Source organism: Pseudonaja textilis, chromosome 1 (assembly GCF_049901715.1).
Source record: "Pseudonaja textilis isolate UNSWEBS1 chromosome 1, rPseTex1.2, whole genome shotgun sequence".
In the NCBI taxonomy this organism is placed as follows: Eukaryota; Metazoa; Chordata; class Lepidosauria; order Squamata; family Elapidae; genus Pseudonaja; species Pseudonaja textilis.
Genome location: NC_141990.1, coordinates 245,990,752 through 246,018,720, shown reverse-complemented (window position 1 = coordinate 246,018,720; position 27,969 = coordinate 245,990,752). Strand labels below are relative to the sequence as shown.

At 36.2% G+C, this 27,969-nt stretch overlaps 1 protein-coding gene across 1 annotated transcript in view; it reads right to left on the bottom strand.

The window, feature by feature from the left end:
- The window catches only part of CCDC73 (coiled-coil domain containing 73), a 44,923-nt gene extending 17,301 nt beyond the window's left edge, over positions 1–27,622 (bottom strand). Inside the window, exons 1-8 of the mRNA XM_026705438.2 lie at positions 27,491–27,622; positions 15,343–15,414; positions 14,481–14,552; positions 12,250–12,285; positions 10,378–10,452; positions 5,701–5,739; positions 776–911; positions 516–595 (exon numbers count right to left, since the gene is read on the bottom strand). Of these exons, the coding sequence (XP_026561223.2) occupies positions 516–595; positions 776–911; positions 5,701–5,739; positions 10,378–10,452; positions 12,250–12,285; positions 14,481–14,552; positions 15,343–15,414; positions 27,491–27,622 (642 nt within the window). The remainder of the gene's footprint in view (positions 1–515; positions 596–775; positions 912–5,700; positions 5,740–10,377; positions 10,453–12,249; positions 12,286–14,480; positions 14,553–15,342; positions 15,415–27,490) is intronic.
- Between the last annotated feature and the right edge of the window lie 347 nt (positions 27,623–27,969).

Genomic DNA, 27,969 nt, shown 5'->3' with positions numbered 1-27,969 from the left:
TATGAAATTCTGATGCCATAAATTATATATACCATTGTTATAATTTTTTAAATAAAATTAAATGTTACCATATTTTCAAGACTCATCATGGCATAAAACATAATAAAATATATTCTATTATATAGCAAAATTTTGAAAGTACAAAATCAGCAAAAACAATAATTATAAAAACACAATGTCTCATCAAATCTTATGCTCCAGTAAGAGCATTCTGGTGATAGTATATTCTACTCTAAGCCTTAAGCCAAAAAAAAAAAAAAAAGTGAGGGTAGCTATTTCATCCTAGGTACTAAGCAAAAGAAGATTATTTATAGCATCAGATACAGAAAAACAGTAGGAACTTTTTAGGGATTACTGTTTATAGCAAATGAGTTGGCAGACAAATCTTGATAACCTGCAACAAATTATTGGAGCTGATTACTTTAACAGGATTCCCAATTGTTAGATTATATATCAACCTGTGTTTGGGTGCCTTAAACTCACCAGGGATAAAACAAAATGCATTTCATACCTACCTGTTTTAGGTTATTTATCTCAGACTCCTGTGTTGTATTAATTGCTGACAAGTTTTTATTGATCTGAATTGCTTCCACAACTTACATAAAGGGTGGGATAGGAAATAAAAAAATAACATTAAAATATAATCTTCATTGTATTACATCACATATTCTACAAAGTGAGCTCATTTTAGAAAATGTGTTTGTGAGCGGTCTCCTTTATTATCATTACTAAGTTATATTTATTAAATTGTGTCCAGAATGTATTAAATATTTACCATTTTTCTCTAATTTCCCATGAGCAACTTTTATTAATTCAAATTGATTCATTATAACTGCATGGCATTTTTCAAATTCATTCAGTCTTTTCTGATAATCTTCCTTTGATGAATTGTACAATTGCATCTTGTGCTCCTGCAAAAACAAAGAACATTCTTTGAAATATTGTATGATGCAATATCCATAAAACAATAACTCTAAATCCAGTTATTCTAATGTTAGCCTCATTTAAAAGTAGGCTTTCTTTCAAGCTTTTATTTCTTTCAAGCTTTTCAAGTTTTATTACAACTTTACTACTTTCAAGCTTTTACCTGCAATAAAGCAGAGTCATTGGGAGTCAGGCTGTATAGAAATTAATAATAATAAATATATATATGGAGCACCACTTGAATACAATCGGCACTGACAAAATCACTAACACCAATTGCAAAAGGCAATGATACTTGGAACAGCTTACTTTCTGTAATGATACTTTTACTACCATCAAACAACAACATATACCTATGCCTGTCTTTGTGGATAAAAATGCCAATTTTAAACATCTAGCTGACTGTGTGTCCAACCTCAATATTAATAACAATGTACTTTCATTGAACACCCTTGATCAAAAGTGATACAATTGTTCTTGATAATAAAAGTCACACAGAGATGCAGGAACACACTCCACATTCCTCTCTCCCAGACATACAAATCAACCAGGGCTATAAGCAGAATCAAACATAAATTTGGTGACATACAGATAGATTTACTAAATCATTCCAGTGTACTGTACTAACAGTATTTGAATGTTCTGGGCAGCCATCAGAAATAAAAGCAGTAACAGACTGCTATTTTCTTGTAACATTTAAAATTACCTTCAGAATTTTAATGATGCACCCATAAATCTAAGACATGCTATCATTAAACTTTCTTAATGTCATTTACATTTTTATTCTGTTTCTTTCATATTAGTTTAGACTGGTGATCTGTACCTATAACATAAATATATCTCATATTCTGGCATTATGTCATCCAAGTACCAGTACGTCTAGTCTGTTCAATTTTTATATTTAAGACATTCCATACAAATAATTTATGGTCTGTCCCAGAAGTGGTATTCAGCAGGTTCTGACCAGTTCTGGAGAGCCGTTAGCGGAAATTTTTAGTTCAGAGAACCGGCAAATACCACCTGACTGGCCCCTCCCCATCTATTCTCTGCCTCCCGAGTCCCAGCTGATCAGCTAGGTCGTCTTTTGTTGCCCTGCACAGGAAAACAGAGCTGGAAAGCAGGTTAGTGGGATGGGGAGGGAATGGGATTTTGCTTTAACCTTTCCCTGCCATGCCTACCAAGCCACGTCCACCAAGCCATACCACGCCCACAGAACCGGTAGTAAAAAAAAATTGAATCCCATCACTGGTCTGATTGCAGTTAGGGTATTCTAACTGATTGGATTACACTTCTTCCTCTTTTATTTCCCATTATGTACATAATTGAATTTTGATATTGTGATATTTATATATAATATATATTATGTTACTTAAAGCAGGTGCTGAAAATAAAACAAAGCTATATTCTGCATCACTGTATTTACTTATTCCAAAAATTCATGACCGTATTTCTGCTTCCATGTTCCCTACATAGTTACTCTGATTCCCAAACTTTCTGTACCTATACATTTATTAATCACTTCATTCAATTGATGTAGAGATAGATAGCAAGGGAACGCTGCACTTTCCTTTTCTTTGTATATCTCTATTGGCTTGACTGGTATTCTAATCTAAACACCTTCATCACTTACTTCCTTTCTCTTTTGATTCTAATCTGAGCATTCCAGGTCTGACTTCCTTTCTCTTTCTATAATGGAAGAAAAGTATGCTATACAGGCCTTAGTTGTAGATAGTCTTTGGTAACTTAAGCCTTCCTTTCACTATATCATTTTAAAAATACATTATTTTAAAATATACAAAGCTAACCACCTTCCAACACACTATATTCCAACCACCAGCTAGTAGTACTAAATATACATTTGACATATTATGTCATTTGCCATGAAATTTCTCATTGTCCGATACTAGAATCCTACATTCTTTTTTATGATCATCATAAAAAGAGTTGCTGAATACACATAGAGTAGATTACACATTCTGCTTCCTAAGAATGCTTCACAGGTCACATGTTATTTCTGGAATTAGGTTGCATTAGTATACTGGAGTTAATTATTCAAAAAAGATATGGTCAAAACAATCTCAGAAATATTTCCTTGCATATATTGTTCTATTATTTCCCTGGTTGTCAGCTATTCATGCTTATCTTTTATTCGTGTGCTTAAAATAGCAGTTCCTGCCCTAGGCACAACAAAATGAGGATTAAGCATGTCTGGAATGTTGCATCTACTTGCATGTGCTCTAGAATATTCTCTGCAAGTGAAAAATAATACAAATTAAGTTTGTATTTATTAGTTGTATTTAGTTCACTTTGGATTTTTAAATGCATTATCCTGTGAAACAAATTTGATGCTTATTACTAAATTTATATTTTTTCTCTTTTACATTTAAATTTTCATTTAATTAAATTTACATGTATTTATTTACACAACCAGACCATTCCTGCAGCAAGATCAATTGCAATCTATTTTATAACTAAGAAGTTTTATGTTTCTTTTTACTTCTGATTGAAATTGGATAAAATGTACATGTTGTCAACTCATAAATTTATGAGATTTTTCCTGCCATAGTTGGGAAGAATAAATTCAGATTTTTTTCATGGTGAGTAATAGTTTTTGGAGAATTTCAGCAAAAGTGGACTAATCTCTCTATACTTTAATAGGCAACTGCAACGAAAAAATTATATATACCATAGTTAGAAAAATTGGGGGAATCCAGAAATATAAGATCTAATATAAAATTTCTCGTGTTTATAAAAATCCTCACAAATGAAATTATTTTGCTCTCCTTGTACCAGTTTTAGGATTTCTTTTGTTGTTGTTACTATTTTTTCTGTCTTTTCCTTTTCTTTCTTTTTTAATGCACATAATACCTACACCTATGCCCCCTAGGCAAAAACAAGCAAACAAAACAACCTGGAAAAATATTTCAGGGCCTAAGCATGATATATGAAAACATTTAAGGCTGTAGTTTTTGGCTCAATTGCACCAAAATTAGCTAACTTATTAATGTAGTGTAAAGAGTCATTGTCATAGCCATTTTAAAAAACAAACAAATCCCAAAACCTTATACTACACATTCCCAGGTTACAAAAATGCTAGGAACACATTTATCACTGCTAATAGGAAAGAAAATTAGCAAAAAATATTGAACTCTATGAAAAGTGTTGTGATATATTAATATAACATCCTTCATGTAAAGCTCTGTTATTTGTTACAACTGAGTACAAACATTCTCACTTAGCCATTGAAATAGATTAAGAAATCCTTCCTTTTATGTGCAGCACTAGTAATAAATAGGAAAAAGACAAAAATAGGGACAGCGCTCACTGGAAAAATGAACAATACAGGATCAGACGTGGATTTCAGTCTATGGTCTTTTTCCTTCATTATCTCTTGATGCAGTTTTATTCTTATCAGAAAAGCAAAAACCAGACTTGATCAGTAAGGGAGTTGCTACCATACTTCAAAGGCCAGCTTTATGCTTTAATGAACATCTGGTTGTATCAGAATGGTGTCCTGCCAACAGGTTTGCTTTCCATAGGTATTCAAATAGCATGGTGAAAATTCTTTTCATCATTAAAGTATGATTTCAAACCATCACTAGCTAAAGCACTTGCATGATTCTGAATATATTTTGTAAATATCAGATATTATCATCTTTACTCTAAAATATTAAGAAATTATCAGATAAGTTCCAAATCTACTTTATATCAGATATATAAAAGTAAAAGTGAAATAAAGTGTCATTTGTAAAATTAAGAATTAAAGAATTAATTAAGAATTAAAATGTACAATGGCCATATGTTTGTGTGTTATGAGTGTGGGTAGTAGAACACAAGTTAAATAAAGAATCTAACTTAAAAGTGAAATAGGGTAAACACATTTTACATTGCCTTTGATCTTTAACTTGTAGCCTTATCTCTCAGGTCAAAGGACATATTATTCAATTTCACCATATTTTGTGTAAAACCACTGTAGCGTTGAAGATGACTTTCTGTACAAATGTCATGGTACTTAAGGCTAAACTGGACTCTAGTTTTGAGCTTCTTAATTAAAATAACAGTTTATAATAGTCTGACAATATTATCTTTGTTCTTTCCAGTTGAGCAGCAGCAGAATTTTCACAGCTTTTAGTCAATCAAGCTTAGCAGTGTTTGAAAAGCTCTCTTTAAATTCAAACATGATTCAAAGTGGACTGTTCAGGACTCTTATTTTTCTACATAATAGTGGAAGAAGAAGAACACTACAGCATTTTATGTTCCCTACAGTATTTTATATTTCAAAATTCAAATAAAATGCAGGTCTTGTATGCATATATTAATTATAAATACTGCCTTCCAAATAGAAAATAAGATTCATCATGACACATGTGACTTTAATTCATGTAGATTTAATTCATGTAGCTAATAAAAATAGATTATTTTACAAAGAAAGGTGGCAAATGAGAATGCACAAGTGAGAATTTCACAAGCACAAAAAGACCAAATACTGCTTGGATAAATAATTTTAGAAATATTAGCATTCAATAAAAAGCTGCTTTTGTTGCCTAATGTCAGTGATGTATGTACAAGCTAAATGTTGCAAGAGTTCTTAATTAGAATTACTTCACATAAAATACAAAATGGTTGGCATACAGTTCAGCTTTTTCTTTCATGACCAGAGGAAGAGTTTTGTTTCCAAAATAACATCTATTCATGAGCACAATGATCTCATATGAATAGAATTTTCATTCATTGAACAAGAGATTAATATTCTACTTTTTTCCTTATAGCACTTACCATTTCATTAAGCTTCTTTTGCAATGTGTATTTTGAAATCTGTTACAATAAAGACAGTTTTATCAATATTTTAGCATAATTACTTATCTTAATGCATTTAATATCAGTTAACAATTATTTGTCATTATACTGTTTTAAAGAAATGATAACAAATTTAATATTTTAAGGGGAATTTTAGTATCAAGGTCTATCATTTTACAAACTATTATCCACAACCAAGCCTTCTCTTTTGTAATTAAAAGACAAACTCATGACAAAGAGATTTCAGAAGTTTAAAAAGCGAGATGGGAAACAAACACATTTAATGAATAAATAAGTTTTCTCACCTTTCATATTTATGCATATCAATGAAGTAAAAATAACAATTTATAAAGTTTTTTAAAATGTCATTCAAAAATCTTATAATTTTCTATGCATTAACTTTCTTGATTGGAAAAAAGATCTGCTTGGATATTTTCAGTTGTATAACACTGAAATGCTAGATTAATTTGTGGCACTGCAGATACTACTACCCTCAAACTTCTGTCAGTCGCAGCCAGCATGGCAACAACACCGATTATAATATTTGTACTCTAACTACATCTGGGTATTCAGAAATTTTTTTAACAATCCCTTACTAAGTCTCCTGAGCAAATTCAGCAGCCATAAGGTAAGAGAACATGTTTTGGCTAAACAACGATGAATAATGAATAGGAATGAGTAGACAATTTTTGACTTGCAGAATTTTCAAAACAAGTCTCTCCAGGACCAGAATTATGACTAGTCTTATTAACTTAAAGTGTCCATAAACAATCTGATACAAAGAAAAAGCAATTCTAAACTTGGAATCATAGAAAAATAAATAGATAGGATAGGGCAGGGCAGGGCAGGGCAGCGCAGGGCAGGGCAGGGCAGGGTAGGATATAAGACAAACTTTGATGACCAACTTTTCACATTTTTGCATTAAAAATGGCAGACCATTAGTGCTATCAAGCCTATACTGTGATCAGCAGCTGCTTATATAAGCAGACATTTTACAAACTGATATTTCCACAAACAATATGTTCAAAGAAAGCTAAAGCTAAACCCATTCACCTGAATAAATGTCAGTTGTGTCAATAAAATAATAATTAATCTATATTTCAGATATTTTTAAATTGAAAAATAAGATTTCTCTAGTTCATGTGCTTAGAAATGAAGAACAAATAGTGCAAGAAGGGAACAACCATGCATTGGAGCAGCAGCTCCTTCCCTTGCTAGTAAGTGGGATTTAGTTAATATCTATGTTTTAACAGGGAAGATAAGGTGCAGGTTCTCAACAGCTTTTGTAAAAGCATCTGCTTATCATTGCTGCTATCAGAATTGCATAAGAGTTCTATTCTGAATAAAAGAAGCCTGATAATTTACCTGATCAGCTAAGAAAAGAAGTGATTCTGTATATTTTCTGATAACCAGTTATGTTCTATATAATAGAATATGTGAATTAGTTTAGTGTAACTGAGCTGGCTGAAATAAAATTAGAAGTATTTCACTACAAAACCTTTGCTATAATCAGTATAAATAAGATTCTACCATTAGAAGACTTTTCCCCCAAGTTTATCTTAGTTAAGAAAAGCAAGGGAGCATTTATTACTTCAAAACTATGTAACATGCTCACCCAACCATGAAGTACACTATATATCACTTCTGCTGTGTCATGAATTGAGCAAGGCATAACAAATCCTTTCAGCCTTTTGCACAGAAGGTCAACAATGTGAAGGAATTTGCTTTTACAATAATCTCAGGATTAACTGGATTATTAAATAAACAAAGAATGACATCAAAATAACCAAGCTATTTATAAAGTTAATGGGAAAAGAGTAATCAGTACAGAATTAATGGCAGATAACATTTTTCCCATTGTGGCAGAGTAAAAAGAAAGGTAAATAAATAATGCTTAAAGGATAAGTTTTTAGTAAAATGTTCTATTTTCATGTCAAGGTGTGGCTTAAAATTTGCATACAAAAATTTAATAGTGAGAAGTTACTCTGGTTTCATATAGTTCCAAAAGATGTTTCAGAATTCCTTTTTACTTCTTTTGCTTGACAGATTTTGTTTTTCTTAAACTTAAAACAGAAGAAGCATATTCAGGTAATAATTTCTATAAAGTAGGCACTTTAATCTAGATTTAATTATCCTAGCATGAACATTTTGGGAGTTTAAAAAAGTCTCTCTGTGAAGTTTTATTCTTGTTGGCAAGAAAAAAAATTATTTACTTCAGGATTAAATTCCATATACAACTGGATTTATACTGCAATTCACAAATTGTAATAATCATTTTATGTCTACTTCAAAAATAAAAAGAGCAAGATAAGATGTCAACATAAGATGACTTCTGAAATACTATATACAGAACTGCAGTGGAACAGTTCTCATTTCACCAAGAAGATTGAAACATCATAAAAAAGTAAGTCTTTCTTGTGGTGGTGGTGGTTGTTAGGAATCAGCAATTTCTTTTATATTCTCAGCATCATTTCTTATTGGTCCAGAATATTATTTAATGAATGGGGAACTAGTACTTAAAATGGAAATGTTGCAGACTTGTCCACCCTAGTATTGTTTCTTAAAGGTTGCTAAAGTTATATCTGTTCTCACTGCCTTGTTGAGAAACAGGCTTTCATTTGAAAAGCTATCTTTAAGCTATGAGTTCTCAAAATTTGAAGACTGCCATCTCTCTAAATATTACATGAATTTGTGAGCTCCATCTCATGAATAAAACACATGAATTCACTGTAATAAAGGTAGGGAATGAAATAAATATAATGTTTCCTAAAGCTTCCATCATGTTTTTATTTAACTTTACTTTTATCAGTAACAATAAATTAGCTGTATTTAGCTTTTCTCATACTATCCAAGAAGTTTGATTAGCTTCTTTTTCACAATAATCTGTATTCTAAGAATACAGAAGCAATTTAGTTAGAGTGCGCTGAAGGTTCTCTTTCCCATAGTAGACTCCTAAAAGTAACTCCATATTTTAATTTGACCAAATCAGTACCAGTAGATCTCAGAGGAATATGATCTGGGTCTATGAGAAGAATCTATGATTTTATCTGGCTTGAAAAGATTCTACAACATCTGTCACATCGATCAGGTTTATGATTCAGCTGAAAGCAGTTCATACACAATCAGACTTACATGATTGCTTCTGATCACAACCAAAAGAAATACTTTATAAATTGAGGGCATTGACTTTGTCCATTCAGAATCAGTTGATATGCTTTGGTATTTAGAGATTCTTGAAGATGTTCTGCTCTCAGAGCTTCAGATTGGGAATCTTTCCAGCACAGAAAACACCTTGCTTCTATGAAGATGATTAGAAATCCAACTTGTACTTCTGGCTTTCCCAAATATGAATCAAGTACTTTAATTTACACTATGTATATTTTGTCTTCAATTTACTGTTGAACAGATTTGTATTCATTCTCAAATGTAAAAAATAATGAAAAGACAAAAAAATAGAAAGACCTTACTGATGCACTGAAGTTAACTGAGGCTTCTTTAGATACATGGTTCTTAATGTCCAGGTAAAACTACTTCGAGATCCTACATACCATATATCCTGTACCACTCTGTGGCATATGAGCTAAGCAGTAAATAGTAAACAAACAAAAAAACCCAACTGTCTTGTTTTTGTGTCCATTCCTACCAGTATAGATCAAAATATATTTACAGTTCAAAAGAAACCCATCATATTGTAATATATTGAGAGAACAATGTATAGGAAATCATGTGCTATGTATCATACATGACAGAAGAAGTTATGTGCCTGATTCTGACCCAGTCATGTGTATCAGCCTTTCTTTCTTTGAGAATAGAATTATGTTATGTTCAAAATTTATCAGAACACATGACAAAGATATATCACAAAACATCATCCTTTCCAACCTGATAGAGGAGAATAGAAGGGATCCTATGACTCTTCAAAGAAATGACAGAAAATAAAATTTTAAGAGTTAGCTTTTTTTAACTTAACCCATTAAAACACTGTCTTGAACAGCATTAACTTAGTGATAAGTTTATTGTTCTTAAAAGAAATAGTGATTCTGTATCTCCCAGTGTGAAAATAAAATATCTGATATTAGAAATCAGAAGAATGTCTTGCTTTTCTATGCTGACAGAAAAATTACAGCCATAATAAGCCATGATTACATTTTCAAAACCTACAAAATATATGTTAATGCATGTACTGTTACATATTTCTGCATTTATTATATGTATTTGTGTAAATTGTACTGTTTTGGGGAGGACCATCCTGTTACTGTCTCTCATTCTAATCAGTCTTACACATTTGTTGCAGTTTATAGAAGTTAACTATAGCAAAAGCTGCCGAGATCAAAGATTCCATGAAAGTTATGACATAGTACATTTGAACATTTTGTTGTGACTGATAGTGGAAAGAGGATTTCTTATTTTTTCTTTGAGTAGGTATGTTGTTTTCCTCAGCCCTTTGCAGAACAAATCTTTTCAATCTAACACAGGAAACAGATAAATAAAAACTAAATCTACTAATCAGATGACTGGGAAAAGAGTAGGGATTCTGTTATATTATTTTTCATTTAACTGGCAAAATTAGATTGCTCATTACATCCATCATGGTCTGCACTGTTGTACCCTGTACAGGTCCTAAATAAACACATCTTGAATTCAATGTTAGTGTACCTGTAAGTTTTTAAATGTTTCTTTCAGTCCTTCCACTTCTCTTTCTTTTGATTCCACAGCAAGCAGGTGTTTTCCCTTCAAAGAAATATTTCTTATGTCATTCACTTCTTAAATAAGTCTTCTAAAATGTATTTATCATTATGGATAAATAATAATAGACTAATATATATGTGCATATTTATTTTGTGAGCACGCATACTTGAGAAAGACTAACTCCCAAGGGATCCAGTGCGGGATAACTAATAAAACATATATAAGGACATCATGATGCAAATTCTGTAACTTACATACTACCATACAAATATGTAAAGACAGAAATTATATTGTGATGTCACAAATGTCACTTTTCCATCATTGTAGCCAGCTATAGGTGCCTATGTTTCTCTGTGTTGAATACCGTTACTGAATGGGATTTCCTGTTGTGCTGATTTAAAGGATGGAAATATACTTATTCCAGAGATATTGAGAATGATACTTACTGAAGAATATATCTCTCTTTATATTTTTCTACAGTAACCTATTGTCTCTATTTGAAATTGCTATAAATGATCCTCAAATTCTGTCTTGATACATAAGGAAAATACTACTCCAATTCTATTTTTGTTTTGTTTTGTTTTGCAAAATCTGATGTTTTTACTTTTCATATATGGCCCATTAAGTTTAAATAGCACAACATGCAGTCAGCTTCTGAATTATATTCACATATTCTATTATTTTATAGCAACCTGCCAATTGCAAAAGTCAGCTTTATCACTAATTACATATAAACTTCATTAATCCAAACATTGTATAATTATTTCTTTAGACCATATTTTGACTGAAATCTAGAACGGCGTATTTATTAGTATCAATTTATTTGTTTATTTATTTTGCTTCCCACCTTACCAATAAATGTTTACTGTATGTATTATACTATGTTAAGAATCCATTGCAGTTTACAATGTAGAATATTTTTTTTAAAAAGACCCTAAATCAGGGATGGGATTCAAAAATCCCAGCAACCGATTCATTGCCCGGTTGCTAGGTGGGAGGAGCCATGGAGGGTGAGGCCTACCAGAACTTCCTGTTTCTGGCTTCTGGTGGGCCTGCAGAGCCCAGGGGAGGCTGTTTTCACTCTCCCAAGGGTCCAAAGGCCTCCCCCGGGCCTCTGGGAGGGCAAAAACAGTCTCCCCAGCCTCTGGAGGCCTACTGGAAGCTAGAAACGGGCCTGTTTTGGAACTTCCAGTTTTTTGGGGAAGGCCATTTTTCACCACCCCAAACACCCAGAGGCCTCCCCCCGGCCTCTGGGAAGGTAAAAACAATCTCCCCCAGCCTCTGGAGGCCCTCCAGAAACTAGAAACAGATCCATTACTGGACTTCCAGTAGACCCGTTTTCCCCCTCCCAGAGCCTCTGCGTGGACCCTGCACTAACCTTCATTGAAAATGGGCTACATGGAGACTCCTGGGATGGGAGGGGTGGGAGGGGCAGGGGCAGCCAGTCAGTTGAAATACTGGTTCGGCAAACCAGCTGTAACTTTAACATCCGGTTCACACGAATCAGTCTGAACCAGTAGAATCCCACCCCTGCCCTAAACTATAAATAACACAAAATCATTTTTAAAAAGATTATAATAGTACCCCAGATTAATTGAAGTATTTCATGTACTCTTAGGACTATAGCTGATGTTTCCTTCTGAAAGCATTCACAAGAACATTTGGGAAGCTATGTTGAAAGGCCATCAACATTCTTAATGGGCCTTATCAGTTATTGTACATTGCTATTGGAAATTAAGAAATGAACACCTGCCAGGACCTTCCACACAAAGCACTTAAATGCTCAACTGCTAACTGAACATTAATTGAACAAATAAATTATACAAGTGTTCATATTACCTTTTCTTCTTCCATAGCAATCATTTTTGCTTGAAACTTGTATCAAGAAAAATAAATAAACAGTACATTTAAACAATATTCAACATTTTAGCCAAATCAAGTCATTTTTATTTTTATTTAAATTAAATTAAGCTATTTTTATTTAATTAATATAAAATATAATTACATAAGCTTCCAGAAAAATGTATAAATTTGAACTGCAAAAAGAATATGCTTTCCCAAATGGGAACAGACTCTTCACTGAAAACTCTACAGAAAAAAAAATCAATAACTGTATCAGATATGAATAAATCTCAAAATTTTATTATTCCAAAATTGGTTACCAATGGAAGTATGCAAAACTTTTCTACTTATATAAAATTATATATGTTTATTAATTACTTTTATATCCTACATTTTACAATAGTTTAGTTTACTTTATTGTCATTGCACCTCGTACAACGAAATCAAACACCATCTTCAGTGTACATCATGACTATGAAAATGAAAATAAACACAAACACACATCCTTCACCCTTCACACATTGAACCAGAAACCCCCGACACCACACCAACACTGCACTATCCAGCAGAATTCAAAAGAGCTACTGCCCTGGGATAGAAACTGTTTTTCAGCCTATTTGTCCTTGTTTTTATTATTCTGTACCATCTGCCAGATGGTAATAGTTCAAAAAAAGGTTCCCCAGGATGAGATGGATCTTTGAGAATGTTTTGAACTTTCTTAAGGCAGCGGGAGCTATACAGCTCTTCCAAAGAGGGGAGAGGGCAACCAATGATCTTCTGGGCAATGATGTTAACCCTCTGGAGTGCTTTCCTATCTGCCACTGTGCAATTGGCAAACCATACAGAGGTGCAGTATGTTAAAATGCTCTCTATGGTGCAGCGGTAGAAGGTCACCAGCAGTTTTTCATTCAGTTGTTGTTTTCTGAGAAGTCTCAGGTAGTATAATCTCTGCTGGGCCCTTTTGACCAGGGCTGCAATGTGGGCACCCCAGGCTAGGTCCTTTGTTAGGGTAACACCCAGAAACTTAAAACTGGCCACTTGCTCCACTCGGTCTCCATTGATAAGCAAGGGCTGGATGTCTGGTCTGTTCCTTCTATAATCCACTATAAGCTCCTTGGTCTTATTGGTGTTGAGGACCAAGTTGTTTCCATACCACGAAAGCAACCAGTCCACTTCATCTTGGTAGGCAGACTCATCTCTCCCGGAGATAAGTCCCACCACTGTTGTATCATTAGAAATCAATATCAATAGGAACTCAGAAGAGTGTACATAATACTTCCTCTTCCTATGTGGGCTTCTATGGCTGAGGATAAATTGGGACCTCCGTCTCCTCACAAGTCCAACCGTTTACTGCAAATTTCCAACTACAATTAATGATTTTATCAGATTATTATCAGACGTATTTGGAACAACAGTTGAACTTGAAGAAGACAAATTTCATCACACAGCTCTGGATAATTACTATTTAGTCTCAAACCTATGGTCCTTAGACAAGGTGTTGGAATCTGAGGTAATCTTTTAATTCCAAGTAATGTTGCATACTCTTATCTATTTAGATACATTCTGATCAAAATTTAGGCTTGGTTATGAGAGGAATATGATCCTGATTGACCTGATGTATGACTTACATTGGGGAACAAATGGAAAAAGTATGCCCTATATGCTCTTCTGGGTCTCTTACTAACTTTTGAAACTATTGAACATGAAATCAGCTACAAGATACTTCAACCTTCTAATCTGACCCGCGTACATACAGGCATATCCTTCCCAATTGATTAGTCTTAAGGATTGATACTATGAGCATCTATTGTACCACATTGCCATTAACCTATGAAATACCATTCCCTACTCTTTTCAACACATTTATTTATTTGTAAAATTTATTGGCTGCACATCTTATATACATAAAGTTGACTTGGCCTGAAATATTATTAGTATAAAGTATAATTTTTGAGTTGTTACTGAAGGGTTTCTTTGCTATGGATGGGAGCGTACAAGTTGACAATTTATATAAAACAAGCCACTCCAGACAGAAGCTGACATTTGATCTTGCAAACACTACCTTTTTGCTCTCCTTCCAACTGAGTTCAATATAACTCAGACACAGGAAAGTGTGGATTGTAGCCAAAATCTTGTGAATTCATATGGCAATATTACTTTCCACATAAAGCTAAAAATTAATCTGTTCAGAAATATAATAATTATTGCTGAGGAAAAAAGTATCTTACTTGTTTTTTTAAAGTTGTAATGGCTTCTGCATGCTGCTTCTTTAATGCTTCTTTCTCATGCTGAACAGCTTCCTGTTTGTTGACAATAATTTAAAATCTAATATATGAAGCTGACCTTTAAGCACAATTTTTTAAAGTCTCATCAATTATGATATTTATTTATTTAGAGAATTTATATGGCTGCCCCTAATTTTCAGTTATTCTAGGCAGCTTACAAAAAATAAAAAAATCCAATACAAAAAAGAATAAAAACATTAACCCCTACCCTATCATTATCACTATATCACTAATACATTAATGTTTAATTTTCATACAATTTAATCTTAATTGATGATGATTCAAAAAAGTCAATAAATAATGGCTTAAGTAAGGCATACAAAATAAAGAAATAACTATTACTTTCTAATCAAGATGCAAAGTGACAGGTTTATTTGTATGGCAAAACAGGTATATATTTTCTATAAATTACTATGAAAGAGAAGCAACAATATAATAGGATAATCTTCAAATAAGTATGAAACACTTTGTATTTTTTTCTTTCAGTCCCTACATATGATTTGCTTTGCAACATAATTAGCTTATTCAAAGCAATTGCAATCTTGAGTTGGACTATATTCAGAATTTTTCTGGATTAGATGAAAGTTTTAAAAAAGGCATTGGAATAGTTTCTTCAGATTTAGTTTTGCCAGATTCTAAAAGCACAGTTTTACATATAACAGCTTCAGGATTCAGTTGATTATTATATCTACTAAATTTAACCCTAACACTAAGTATTTAGTGGAAGTATATTAAAAAGTTCAGATATCACTTTCTTCCTTATCACTTCAGTGATAATATCAAAAATTATGACAAAGTCACCAACCTTCTGCCATACAAGGTCCTGTTTTTCAGCAACATGTCTGCTAATTTGTTTCTCATAAAAATTTTCTGAATCCTAATTTCAAAATTAAAACAAAATCATTGTTGTGATATATTCCTGATAAGCTTTATTATGAAAATATTTTCAAAGCATTAAATAACCTGATTGAAATTGATTTAGCAATTTATGCTAAAATTATTTCTTTATGTCAATGCATTTTCTTATTCTATCATCCTAAAAATTTTAACAGTTGTATATGCAAATGAAAATACATTTCAGGCCACAGTGAAATTTTTTGAAATGTTAGCTGGGATCAACAGCTTCCCTCCAGCATAACATCTGCAAATGAACTTATGGAAACTTGTTCACCTAATCTTTCTAGGACATGGAATGGAGGGAGATTACTAATCCATGAAGTTCTTTTTACAACCTGCATGCATTTTCACAGTATTTCTTTATTCAGAACAATCTTAGAAGGACAAAAGGGATAATATATATGAAATTTATACATCAAGCTCTTTCCACAGCAAGACAAAAGGTATAGTTCATGTGAGATTTATATATTCAGCCTCTTTCATAGTCTGAAAGGAAAGTTTTGTTTTGCTACTGTCACATCTTCAGTGGTGGAAGGGCAGCTTTATTTTTAATTCATTGTAGATTGAAAACTTTTTAAAGCTCATTTGAAATAACATCCTTGCAAAAGTTAACCCTCAATATTACAAATAAGTGATCTTTTTAAAGAAAAGTCTGTGGGTTTTCAATATCTATTCCTCTTCAGGCTGCCTCTTTGCTTTGCCCATAGATGAACTCCTAAACAAGGCTGCTTCTCATGGATCTGATAAATCTACCCATGAATCCTGAAATGGTCACATTTTTTATCTGCTGACAAGCATTCTGCTGACAAGCATTCCCACCAAGAACCGAGGAAGCTGGCCTGGCATTGTCTCTTTAAAAAAGTATTTCTTTTTTAATATCTTATTTGAAATGTTCAAAGAAAGATTAAACAAAACAGAAACTATTATAAGAGTCTTCCCCAGATCTAGGTTTTATGTGCTATAACAAAAATGAAGGAATCTGCATTGTGACTACTAGTCTAATAATTCATGTACTGTCTGACAGGTGACATGTCCTGCTGTATTTCCCTCAAATATCTAAAATGCTGCATACACACATGAAACTTACAGTTACAGAGATGCCCTTGGGACATTTTAAATATTTGAGAACTGCAGGAATGGCTTTTGTTGTATGTAGTCTCCTCATGAACAGAAGATGGAAGGCAGAAAAACTTTGTCAATTTCTCCCACAATCTCTTCGGAGAAACTGATGAATCATCAAACCAACATTTTACTTAAAGGACTTGTAACTCAAGCCTGGATGAGAGATGGAATGTAGCCAAGGATCAACTTGAAATAATGTATAGCTTCTAATGCCTGATGTATATTTAAATTCCAGGAGAAAAAAATATTCAGTTTAAGCTATAGAGCAAATAAACCAAAACACAAAACTGGTGCAGTGGTTTCAATTACATTGCATCTCAGCCAGTAATACACATCCTTTAATCTCAGCCAGAACTCCAACACTGTTAATTCACAAAAATACAAAACGTCCAAAGCTCCTTCCAAGCTGGCCTACGAATTCCAGAAATTCCACAAAATTTCTTGTACAGTGTTGCCTTATCTGCAGGTGTTTTGACCTTTCTCTCTAGCTTAAAGTAAAGATTTTTTCTGGAATTTAAATATGCATCAGGCATTAGAAGCCATAAAAATAATAATAATAATAATAATAATAATAATAATAATAATAATTAACAATTATTATTAATTATTATTATCAATTATTATTATTATTATTATTATTATTTCCACAGAACCATAAATCAGTACAGTAAATTAAATGTATATCATTAAACTGTTAATGATATTTGAATAGAAATTGACAAGCACTATTTTTTTACAATTATGTATATATTTGAATTAAACTTATTTCAGTAAAAAAAAAATTGGAAACTTTGAACTTTAAAATAGCAAATAATAGGGAAGTAAATATTGTCTTATTTGAGGGAGGAAATTCAGTAATTACATAAAAGATATATCAAAAAGTTAAATAAAAAAACACTAATCTTGAAGTAAAAGTGAAAGTCTTTAAAATCACCATTTTTTTTGTTTGCCTGCTTCCTTGTTTTTATTATAAATACAAGACTTTGAATTTCTTTTGCCTTGCAACAAACAGTTCTGTTGCTCTTTAACAGGAAAACTTTTTTCTGTTTAGGAGAAAATGTATATCATTTTAAGAAGATAACAAGCAATATAAAACCTTTACAAGTGTTGCTGTTTTATTAGCTGCCTTAGGACTACAAGGATTTAAGTGTTTTTTACAAAAACACCACCATAACAATAAAAGAGGAGTCATTTGATGGTTTATTTACTCTCTATAACCTTTAGAAAGCGTCAGGCCTTTTGTAAAATGCTTGCTTCAGGCTGTAGTTTTACAAGAAAGACAGTGTATTGTCCAAACCCCCCTGATTGTTTGACCCTGAACAGATTTAGGAATACCGTACAGCTGGCTCATATCCAAGCAGCCCAAACTAGGTACTTTTTCTATCTTTTTCAAAATCATAATCCACCTCCTACAAAATTGCCACATCTATTTCTTTTTGTTACCTAACCAGTTTCCAGCCTTATAGATTCATGGTCTGTTTAGGATGCCTTACATAAAGTAGTTCTTCAAGTAACTCTTGTCCAAATTTAGTGAAAATTTCAAAGTTTAACATCCACTATGGTATTTCTTAAGAGGAAAAAAACAGGCTCCTTCTTTGGTCCATGTATACCAACAGGGTAAAAAAGAAGCAAAATATTAAACAAACGATGTGGTCAGTGACAAACACAGCTAGTGAATCTGATTTTCTACCCATGTTACTTATTTTTGATGTTTTATTGGCATCAGAAAATATCCGTGTTAGCACATGCTTTTTGTGTATTTTTGCAGTACCCTAGGGAATAAATCCTCAAGTGGCAATACTTCTGGTAATACTTTACTAGGGGTCTACCAGTCTTCCTGTCCTCTCTGATTTTTTTAAAGATTATTTTAATTACAGAAAGAATGGCAAGACAACACGTCACAATGCAAAGCATGAACCTCGTGCACAATGTGTATTTCCAACAATACTTTTCAGTCCCGCATAAACCAAAGGTTAGAAAATGAAAGGATGAGCAAATCAGTTATTTTATTTACCCAGACAGTTGTCATTTAGATTATATTGTCTCTCTGATGTTCTAAACTGAGCATTATCTTGGTGTCACTAACGTTAAGCCTATCATACACTTCTAGTAAAGTATAATAAATATTATTATAATTCACAAATGAAGGCAAATATACATGTCCCAGGATAATATTGCAATATTGAATCTGGGCCAGTCATTGGGACTAGAGGTTTAATCTTCCAAGTTTTCAGACTGGTACTGGAGTCCTTCCTCAGGGAACTTCTCCCTAGCAGATTGGTTGCTTTGGGCTATTCTGTGTGTAGTATTTATGTGGAGCCTGATTGGGTATGGCTGCTTATTGGTTGATTGGGGTGTTGATGGCCAGCTATTAAATTAGTGACTGTTGTTTCCTGGGCTATCAAGTCTTTGGCTCCTAAGTACTTGATAAGCGAATGGAAAATCAACACTCCAGTTGACTGACAAGGGGTTCGTTTTCCAAATTTCAATCATTTTCCTGTCTATCTTTGTACCTGCTCAGCCAACAATTTTAGTAGCTAAAAGTTGAATATGTCCTTGTTCATTGCAATGTGAGGCTACCAATGAGTTTGGGTCTCCTCATCTGACCGCTCACTTGTGTTCTTGCAATCTGGTGATTAGATTCATATTTACCATTTAAATATTGTCTTTTTATGGATTTGATTTTCCATAAGATTATTACAGTGCACAATGGTTCTATAATTGGGAAACTGACCCTCAGAAATATTTTGTGTAGATGGAGGCCTGATAATTAAAATAGTCAGTTGGAATGTAAATGGCCTAGGAGCTGGATTGGATGTTGGATATCAATTTGTAACTGGGAATGATTATTAAATTAGACAGTTGTTAAATGATGCCTACCTATCATTCAAGCAATATTAGATGGTATTCAAATATTTTTCGTAAAAGGGTTTTAAGGGTTTTATTAGAAGCACACAGTATATTTTCACTAAAAAGCCTTGAGTAATATTAGCCTACAAATACAGAATAGAATAGAATGGAATGGAATGGAATGGAATGGAATAGAATAGAATAGAATAGAATAGAATAGAATAGAATAGAATAGAATAGAATAGGCGTTGGTAGAAGTTACCCTGAACGCCCTTTCTATCTATGCTGCAAGAGAGCCCAGGATGGGTTGAGTCCTTCCTATGACATCATTTAGCTGAGTCTGTACTAAGATATAAAAGCCAGCCCCCGGGGGAGATCCCAGCTTTGGCAAAGATACTTGACAGACTGAAAGGTGTCTCTGAAAGCACAAAATGAATACAGAAATATGTATTACCCTCTCCGGACGAATCAAGAGAGGGCTGGGCTCTCTCGCAGCATAGATGGTAAGGGCGTTCAGGGTAACTTCTACCAATGCCCATTCTCCTCCATGCTACATCAACAGCCCAGGATGGGACATACCAAAGCTTGCATGTCCATAGGCGGGTCCTCATCCAGCTCATCACAGCGACTGTTAAACCACTCATTGAAGCACCCGTCTGCCAAAGGCTGCAGTTGCCGAGGGAAATGCATCCAGATGGTAGTGTCTGATGAAAGTAGATGGGGAAGTCCACGTGGCCGCACGACAGATCTCCTCCAAGGGTGCTTGGGTCGCCCAGGCAGCAGAAATGGTCACGCTTCTGGTAGAGTGCGCTGTCAGACCTCGAGGAACCGGAAGGGCCGCAGCTTTGTAGGCCAGCTCAATGCAAGATCTGACTCACCTGCTAATAGTAGGAGAAGAGGCCTTGTGCCCCAAGTGAGAAGGGAAAAGGAAACAAACATGACTTCTGATTTCCTGAAGGAAGAAGTGCGCTTAATGTATATTCTAAGAGCCCTTTGTATGTCTAGCGTATGCCACTGCCACTCTAAGTCATGGTGCGGGAGGGGGCAGAAGCCAGGCAACACAATGTCCTGGGACCTGTGAAACCAGGTGTTAACCTTTGGAATAAATGAGTGGACCAGACGGAGAACAACCCTATCATCATGAAAGAAACAAAGATCCTGTCTGATGGAAAGAGCAGTGAGCTCAGATACCCACCTGGCTGAAGTGATGGAAACGAGGAACACTACCTTCAGAGTCAGGAAATGGAGAGACACTGTTCTCAGGGGTTCAAAAGGGAGCTTCGTAAGGGCATAAAGGACCACATGAAGATCCCAGGAAGGATACCTGTGAACTACCGGTGGGTGCAGGTTGGAAGCCCCTTTCAAAAACCTCCTGACTGAAGGGTGATGGGATAAGGAAGGAAGCAAACCCCATGAGGGCCTCAACCTGCCTGTGTAAGGTGTTGGGGGGCCAAACCTTTCTCCAGATCATGCTGAAGTAATCTAAGAACCTCTGCCAACTCGGCTGAAGCAGGAGAGAGACCCTCCCTAAGGCACCATCGGGAAAGGGCCTTCCAGGTGGCATCATAGATGCGCCTTGTAGAAGGTTTGCGAGATGCCAGGATAGTGATGAGACCCTTTCTGGAAGATCAGCCTCCTCTAGCTGCTGCCGCTCAAATGCCACACGGTCAGCTTGAGCCACTGAGGCTCTGGATGGAGCAGAATCCCCTGATGAAGGGAGATTAGAAGGGATGGGATCCTCCAAGGAGAAGCCACAATAGGTTGACCACGTGCACAAACCAGGGCCCCCTTGGCCAATAGGGAGCCAGGAGGAGGAGCTCCGCTTGTTCCTCCAACATCTTCCGAATTACTGCCGGAATGATGGGAAGCAGGGGAAAGGCATAGAGGAGACTTTTGGGCCATCTGCACTGAAGAGCATTGGGCCCCTCCGTTCCCTGGCAAGGAAACCTGGTGAAGAATCTGGTGACTTGGGCGTTTTGAGGAGTGGAGAAGAGATCCACCTCTGGCATACTGAATCTTAGGGAAAGGTCCCTGAATAGAGATGGAGGAATGGTCCATTCTGCCTGGTCGACTAGGCTCCTGCTGAGCCAGTCGGCCTGGGAGTTGTCGACCCTGGAGATGTGGTCCGCCGAGATCGACAACAGGTTGATGGTTATGGGCAGGTGTTTCTCTGCCCATAACCCCAACTGTAGAGCCTCTCCCAAGAGGGCTCTGGACCTTGTCCCCGCTTGCTGGTTGACATGAGCCATTGTGGCCATGTTGTCCGAAGGACTAGAACGTGAGAGCCGGTCACTGAGTGCCTGAAATGCTTGAGAGCTAGAAAAATGGCTCTGAGCTTTAGCCAATTTATGGGAAGGGTCTGCTCTGACCTGGACCAAATGCCCTGAGCTATCCGGCCCTGCATATGGGAACCCCAACCCAGGAGGCTGGCATTGGTGGTTATCACTAGCCTGTCTGGGACCCTGAACAGAAGTCCCTTCCAGATTAACGGGTAACGCCACCAATTTAGAGATCTCCGTATTTGTGGTGGGAGTGGGACCTTGATGGATGAGTGGCTGGTTCCTGCTCTTTGGTAGGGAAGCAGGAACCATTGGAATGGACGGAGTGGAAAAATCCATAGCTCTGGAGATATGACAGGGTAATTTGCAGATCCCGATGGGCTGCATGGATGGAGGAAGACAGAATAGAAATGTTGTCCAAGTAGCACTGGATCCTCACTGGAAGAGAATGCAGAGATGCCATCAATGCTGCCAGAACCTTCGTGAAGACTCTTGAACCCGATGAGAGGCCGAAGGGAAGTGCTCGATACTGGTAATGGGTATTCTGATAACAGAAGTGGAGAAACTGGCGATGATGAGGCCAAATGGGGATTTTCTGGGGGTGACATTAGGAAGACCAATTGTAATCCTGATCTAATAGTGCTGAGCACCCAGGCATCTGTCATTGACTCCTCACATTTGGAGGCAAAGAAGGCTAGGTGACCTCCGATGGGTGGGAAGAGCAAGGGATTACTTAGAGCGATGGAAGGAACAACCCTCCCCCGAAAGGGTTGTTTACCAGTAGAAGGTTGTTGCCTGCCAGATGCTTCCACACATTGGTCTTGGCATTGGGAGTACGGCCTCTGAGAGTGGGGGAAGCGAGATGAGGTCTCTGCTCAAAAGGCAGGTGGGCGGTAAGGAGCTGGCAATAATCGGCTTTCTTCCAGAGGAAGAGAGAATTTTACGTTTATCTCTGGTTTCGATGAGATAAGGTCCCAGAGCATCTCCAAAAAGCTTATCACCTGAGAATGGAACTGAAGCCAGCTTCCATTTTCGGTGTGACTCCACCTGACAATTTCTGAGCCATAACAGTCATCTTGCTGCTACTGAAGATGCCATGGCCTTGGATGCAAATTTTTGCGGAATTGAGAGTGGCATCCGCAGTGAATTCTGCTGCTGTAATAATCCTATTAAGGTCTTGATGAGACCAAAGGTCAGAAGCAGGCAATCTATTCTGGAGTTGGTGCAGCCACTGTATGGATGCCCTCGTGAAAAAAAGGATGCTGCTGTTGAAGCCCGAACAGCCCATGCAACAACCTGGTGATTGTGCTGGAGGGCCTGTTTATCATCTGATTTCAGGATATCTTCTGGCTCCGGGGGAGTGCCAGAAGATGAGAATGAGGCCAGAACCGGAATGTCAACAGAAGGCACTGCCAGGGCGTTGTCCAGGGCTGCACTGACGTAGAAATGCTTATACAGAGAAGATGGGTGAGGACCTGCCGAAGGGGAAGCGCACTGTTCCTTGACCATGTCCAGGAACAAAGTGGGAGAAGGCAAAACCTCTGCATGCACTACAGGCTTGGAGAAGAGCAAAACCCCTTGGCTAGAGGGATTTCCTTGTGGCTCAGGACCCACTTCCTCCAGTGACAGCTTGACAGTGATCAAGGCCTTGCTGAGCAATCGCCTGAAGAGAGAAGGATAGAAGACCAATGCAGAGGATGTCTGTTCTGGGCGAGAATCCTCTTCCTCTGAAAGATTTTGGTCAAAAGTCTCACCCTCCTCACACTCTGAACGAGAGGGGTAACTGTGTTCAGATGGTGAAGCCCTTCCTTCCTCATCAACCTCCTCCCATTCTGATAGAGAAGAATGGTCCCTGAGGTCCTGGGGCTTGTGTAAATCAGGGTGATGAGGCAAGGAACTTATAGATTGAGAAGGGAGAAGGGCCTGAACCCTTTCCAGAGGTCGAAGAATTTGCTTGAAGCCTTCAGCCAATCCCTGCCTAATGGCCAATGAGACAACATCTTGGATATCCCCTGGTCTATGCTCAAAGGTAGAGGCAGAAGGCCCAAGGCCTGCTGCTGTGGGAGTGAAGGTGGCTTCAGGCCTAGATTGAGAAGAGATTCGAGGCCTGGAGAGAGGAGGAGGAGCATAGGGTCCAGAAGCCTGTTGGAAATAAGGCCCAGATCTGCTGAGGATCAGATTGTACTGCAGAAGCCTGGGAGACCAGGATGGAGGATGGAAAGGCTCATAGATAACTTCTCCTCCCCTGGGAGGGCTTGACTGGGGCCCACGGGTATCACCTGAAACATGCTGTAGTTGCACTCCCTTCTGTTGAATAGTTCTGTTGAACTGCCTCTCTAGGGTTGCATGTCTGTGCTTTTCTGCCCTCAACTCAGCTTGAGTTGCCTTCTTAGGGGCTAGAGCCTTAGCTCTGATTTTAGCAGCCACCTCCCTCTGGACTGATAGGGTGCGTTACCTACGTCTTTTTCTCTTATTGGGCTTAAGAGACTGTTCCACTGGGGGGGCGAAGCTCTGCCTGAGCCTTATCTTGCTCCATTTGTAGAATAAAGGCTCTTGCGATGGAAAGAAACTGTTTAGAAATTTTTTGTATTAAGCCCCTGAGGGTATAAATTGGCCCCCGGGCTTACAAAATGGCTGCTCACCTCGTGGTGGAAGGCTTCAATCCAAGATGGCCACTGACTAGGGGAAACAGGCTCCAAGATAGAAGAATCACTCCTTAGGCTATAAAGAGCCCCGAGCGAAGTCAACAAAGGAAAGGGCAGCCTTTGGCCGCACGATGAGGTAGGCTGACGCTGTTATCGGTTTGCCAATCGCTTTTTATGACCGCTCAAACCGCAGGCATGGGGGAGGTCTACAGACGCTGCCCAACTTGCCTGAACAGCGCTCTGGCAACACTGCTCCCAACTTTGCAGGAGAGAGAGCCCTGCTCTCCTGGAAAAGCAGCTGTCCTGATCCCTGGGAGCTGCTTGAAGCGAGGAAACAAGATCGCTGAAGATCGCTGGTGATTGCTATCTAACAGAATGCTTTCAGAGACACAGCTACTGACTGAAAGGAGCTGAGTCAAAAGCTGGGGTCTCTCCCGGGGGCTGGCTTTTATATCTTAGTACAGACTCAGCTAAATGACATCATAGGAAGGAGCCAACCCATCCTGGGCTCTCGATTCAGCATGGAGGAGAATAGAATAGAATTCTTTATTGGCCAAGTGTGATTGGACACCCAAGGAATTTGTCTCTAGTGCAAATGCTCTCAGTGTACATAAAAGAAAAGATACATTTGTCAAGAGTCAAGAATCATCAGGTACAACACTTAAAAATAGTCATAGGGCAATCAAATCATACTAGGAAACAGTCAATAAAAATCGTAAGGATACAAGCGACAAAGTTACAATCATATAGTCACAAGTGGGAGGGGATGGGTGATAAGGAGTGATGAGAAGATTAATAGTAATAGTAGTGCAGACTTTGTAAATAGTTGGACAGTGTTGAAGGAATTATTTGTTTAGCAGAGTGATGGCTTTTGGGAAAAACCTGTCCTTGTGTCTAGTTGTTCTGGTGTGCAGTGCTCTATAACGTCGTTTTGAAGGTAGGAGTTGAAACAGTTTATGTCCAGGATGTGAGGAGTCTGTAAATATTTTCACAGCCCTCTTATGAATGTTTTGCATGTTAAAATGGTAACATTTATATATGTGTGAAGGAAATGGATCATATGCAGTTCATTTCTATTTTTCTTATGTAGAAACAAGGGAAAATCAGCAATGTGGTAGAGGAAATGCAGATTGATTTAGTGAAGCTTTACTGTGATATCATTTTGAATCAAACTGCATAAATGACTTAATTCCAGATTTCAACCAGTTTCTTTCCTGAGACAGATTCTGTAAGTTATTCAGTGGCTCCACAAGGATATTAGCAATTTTTGAAGGCAACCATATATGTCAATAGTTTTTCTCATCTATGAAAATTAACAAATCCATGTTGAGGTCAAGGCTGACTGATGAATAATAGTAAGTAAATTGAGATTGGTTTCAACTCAAGACATTAAACCAAATAATAATTTAATGAAAGACTGCCAGATAAGAAGCCAGAATGATAGTGAAAAAATTGTTATCCTTTTTAAAATATACTTTAATATGTAAAGATTAGAATTTACAAGAATAAAAACTAACTGAAAATACAAGGTACAAAAAGAAAAAAGAAAAAGAAAGAAAGAAAAATAGAAAAGGAAAAAATACGAACATAGTAAAGAAAAGGAAACATATAAAGAGAAACTACTTCTCCCTTTATCCTAACAAGTCTAAACTATTTTAGTAACTTATCACCTCTAAAATAAAAGAAATACTGTTTTCTTGTCATAGCCCATTTCTTATCTATAAACAATTCCATAAGACCTCATCATTTATGTCCTGAGGTCTGCAAAAGTCCCTTAATGATTATCAAATATAATAACATTATCTATTTTAACACTGATCAAATAAAGTAACTTTATATTCCTTCTTTTTTACTTTTAACAATCTTGATCTTTTGTCCTTTCTAATAATGTTCTAGATTTTATTTTTATTTTATTTTTCTTTATCCCTTCTCACAAAATTCAACACTTCAACAAATTCTTTTTGGTAAATCCAATATAATATTTCTAAAAAGCACCTTTGGGACAACCATGACTTGGATGACTGAGAATCTTCAGAGACAGTTGTCATTAACTTTTATTTAAAACTTCTTTCACTAAGGAATGAAGGAAACTCACCTGGAAATATAAAACATGCTGACCCAAAAGTTCCTAATAGCTGAAAAGCAATTAATGAGCATTTTTTTTGAAAATGATTAGCAAAAAAGTATGTGAATTTAAAAACACTGAAAATTATTTGAGCAAAACAGCTATTCCCTCATCTCCCAGAGCCCTAAAAACCAATGCCTTGCAGAGTCCTCATGGAGAACAACTATCTGGAGCACTTGTGAGTGATCTTAAGTTCTCTCCTATTCAGAGAGGAGTTACAAAATATTTCAATGCCTTTTCTGTGTTCTTCATATTCAGGAGTAAACAGCTACTGCAATAGGAATTTTAATTTTAAATTGTTATAAGTGCCACATGGAAGCTAGTCATTTTATCTAATACAGTATCTAACTGAATAAATTTACATTTAACAACATACCTTAATACTGTTCATTTTCCTTATTATTGACTCATTTCAGATTTCTGTTTCTATATATGAAAAAGCTATAGTATAGTAGCCTCCTGGCTGTGGAATGGAACAACTTGCCGCAGCCGACTCACTGTGGCCAACTTGCCGCAGGACAATTTAACAATTCAATTATTTAAAATAAATAAAAATTATTTTCATTTTTTATCATTCACATTTCATTCTGTCCCTTTTGCATTCTTTCTTTCATGATTTTATTCTACCATTTCTTTAATATTAGTGTAACTCTTGTCCTACATTGAATTATCCCGTAGTGAATTAGCCATGGCAAGTTGTCCTGTGGAGGCAAGTTGCTGTGGCAAGTTGGCCATGGGGAGTTGGCCATGGGGAATAGTCATAGACCCACCTGACTAATAATCATGTGACACTTGCAACAACTTAAGCTCGATACTACATACCATGTTTGAATATGAAGAACATAGAAGAGAATTCATAACACCTTTCTGCCATTGACTACTCTGATTTAGGTTTCCAATAGTTTGAGATGGTTAGGAAAGGAGTTATTGTAAGTTGTTTTAATAGATCTTATTGGCTATTTCAACTTGTTGATTTTATGGCATTAACATTTGAAAATAATTCAAAAACTAAACATAAATAATAAATGCACCTACCCTTTTCATACGCAACTCTTCTACTGCCTCCAGAAATGTTGTTTTGAAATCTAGTAACTGAATCGAAAGCAATGCTTCTGAGGAGTTTTGTAAGGAATATGCTACTATTTCTTTATCTAAATCTTCATCCATTTAACCTATGGAATCTAAAAAAAGTTTTTAATTACTAAATGTAATATTAGTATTATTAGGGCCAATGTTTGACCAAGTCCCCCACTCCTGGATTAATTGGTGCAGAAAAAATAAAAGCAGAGAAGAAGGGAAGCTCTTGATGTCCCCTTGATTTCAAACTTTAAATGGCATTAACTAATGCATCCATTTCAGAGCAAAACTATTTGATTTTGAATGCTGAGGCTTCTCATTTAAAAGTGGACACCCAGAGAAAAAAAGCATATATTTGAGTGAAATTTATATGAAAGGAAAGTAGAAACAGATCCTGGGTGACAATGAAGTATGTGGATTGTAACAAATATACATCA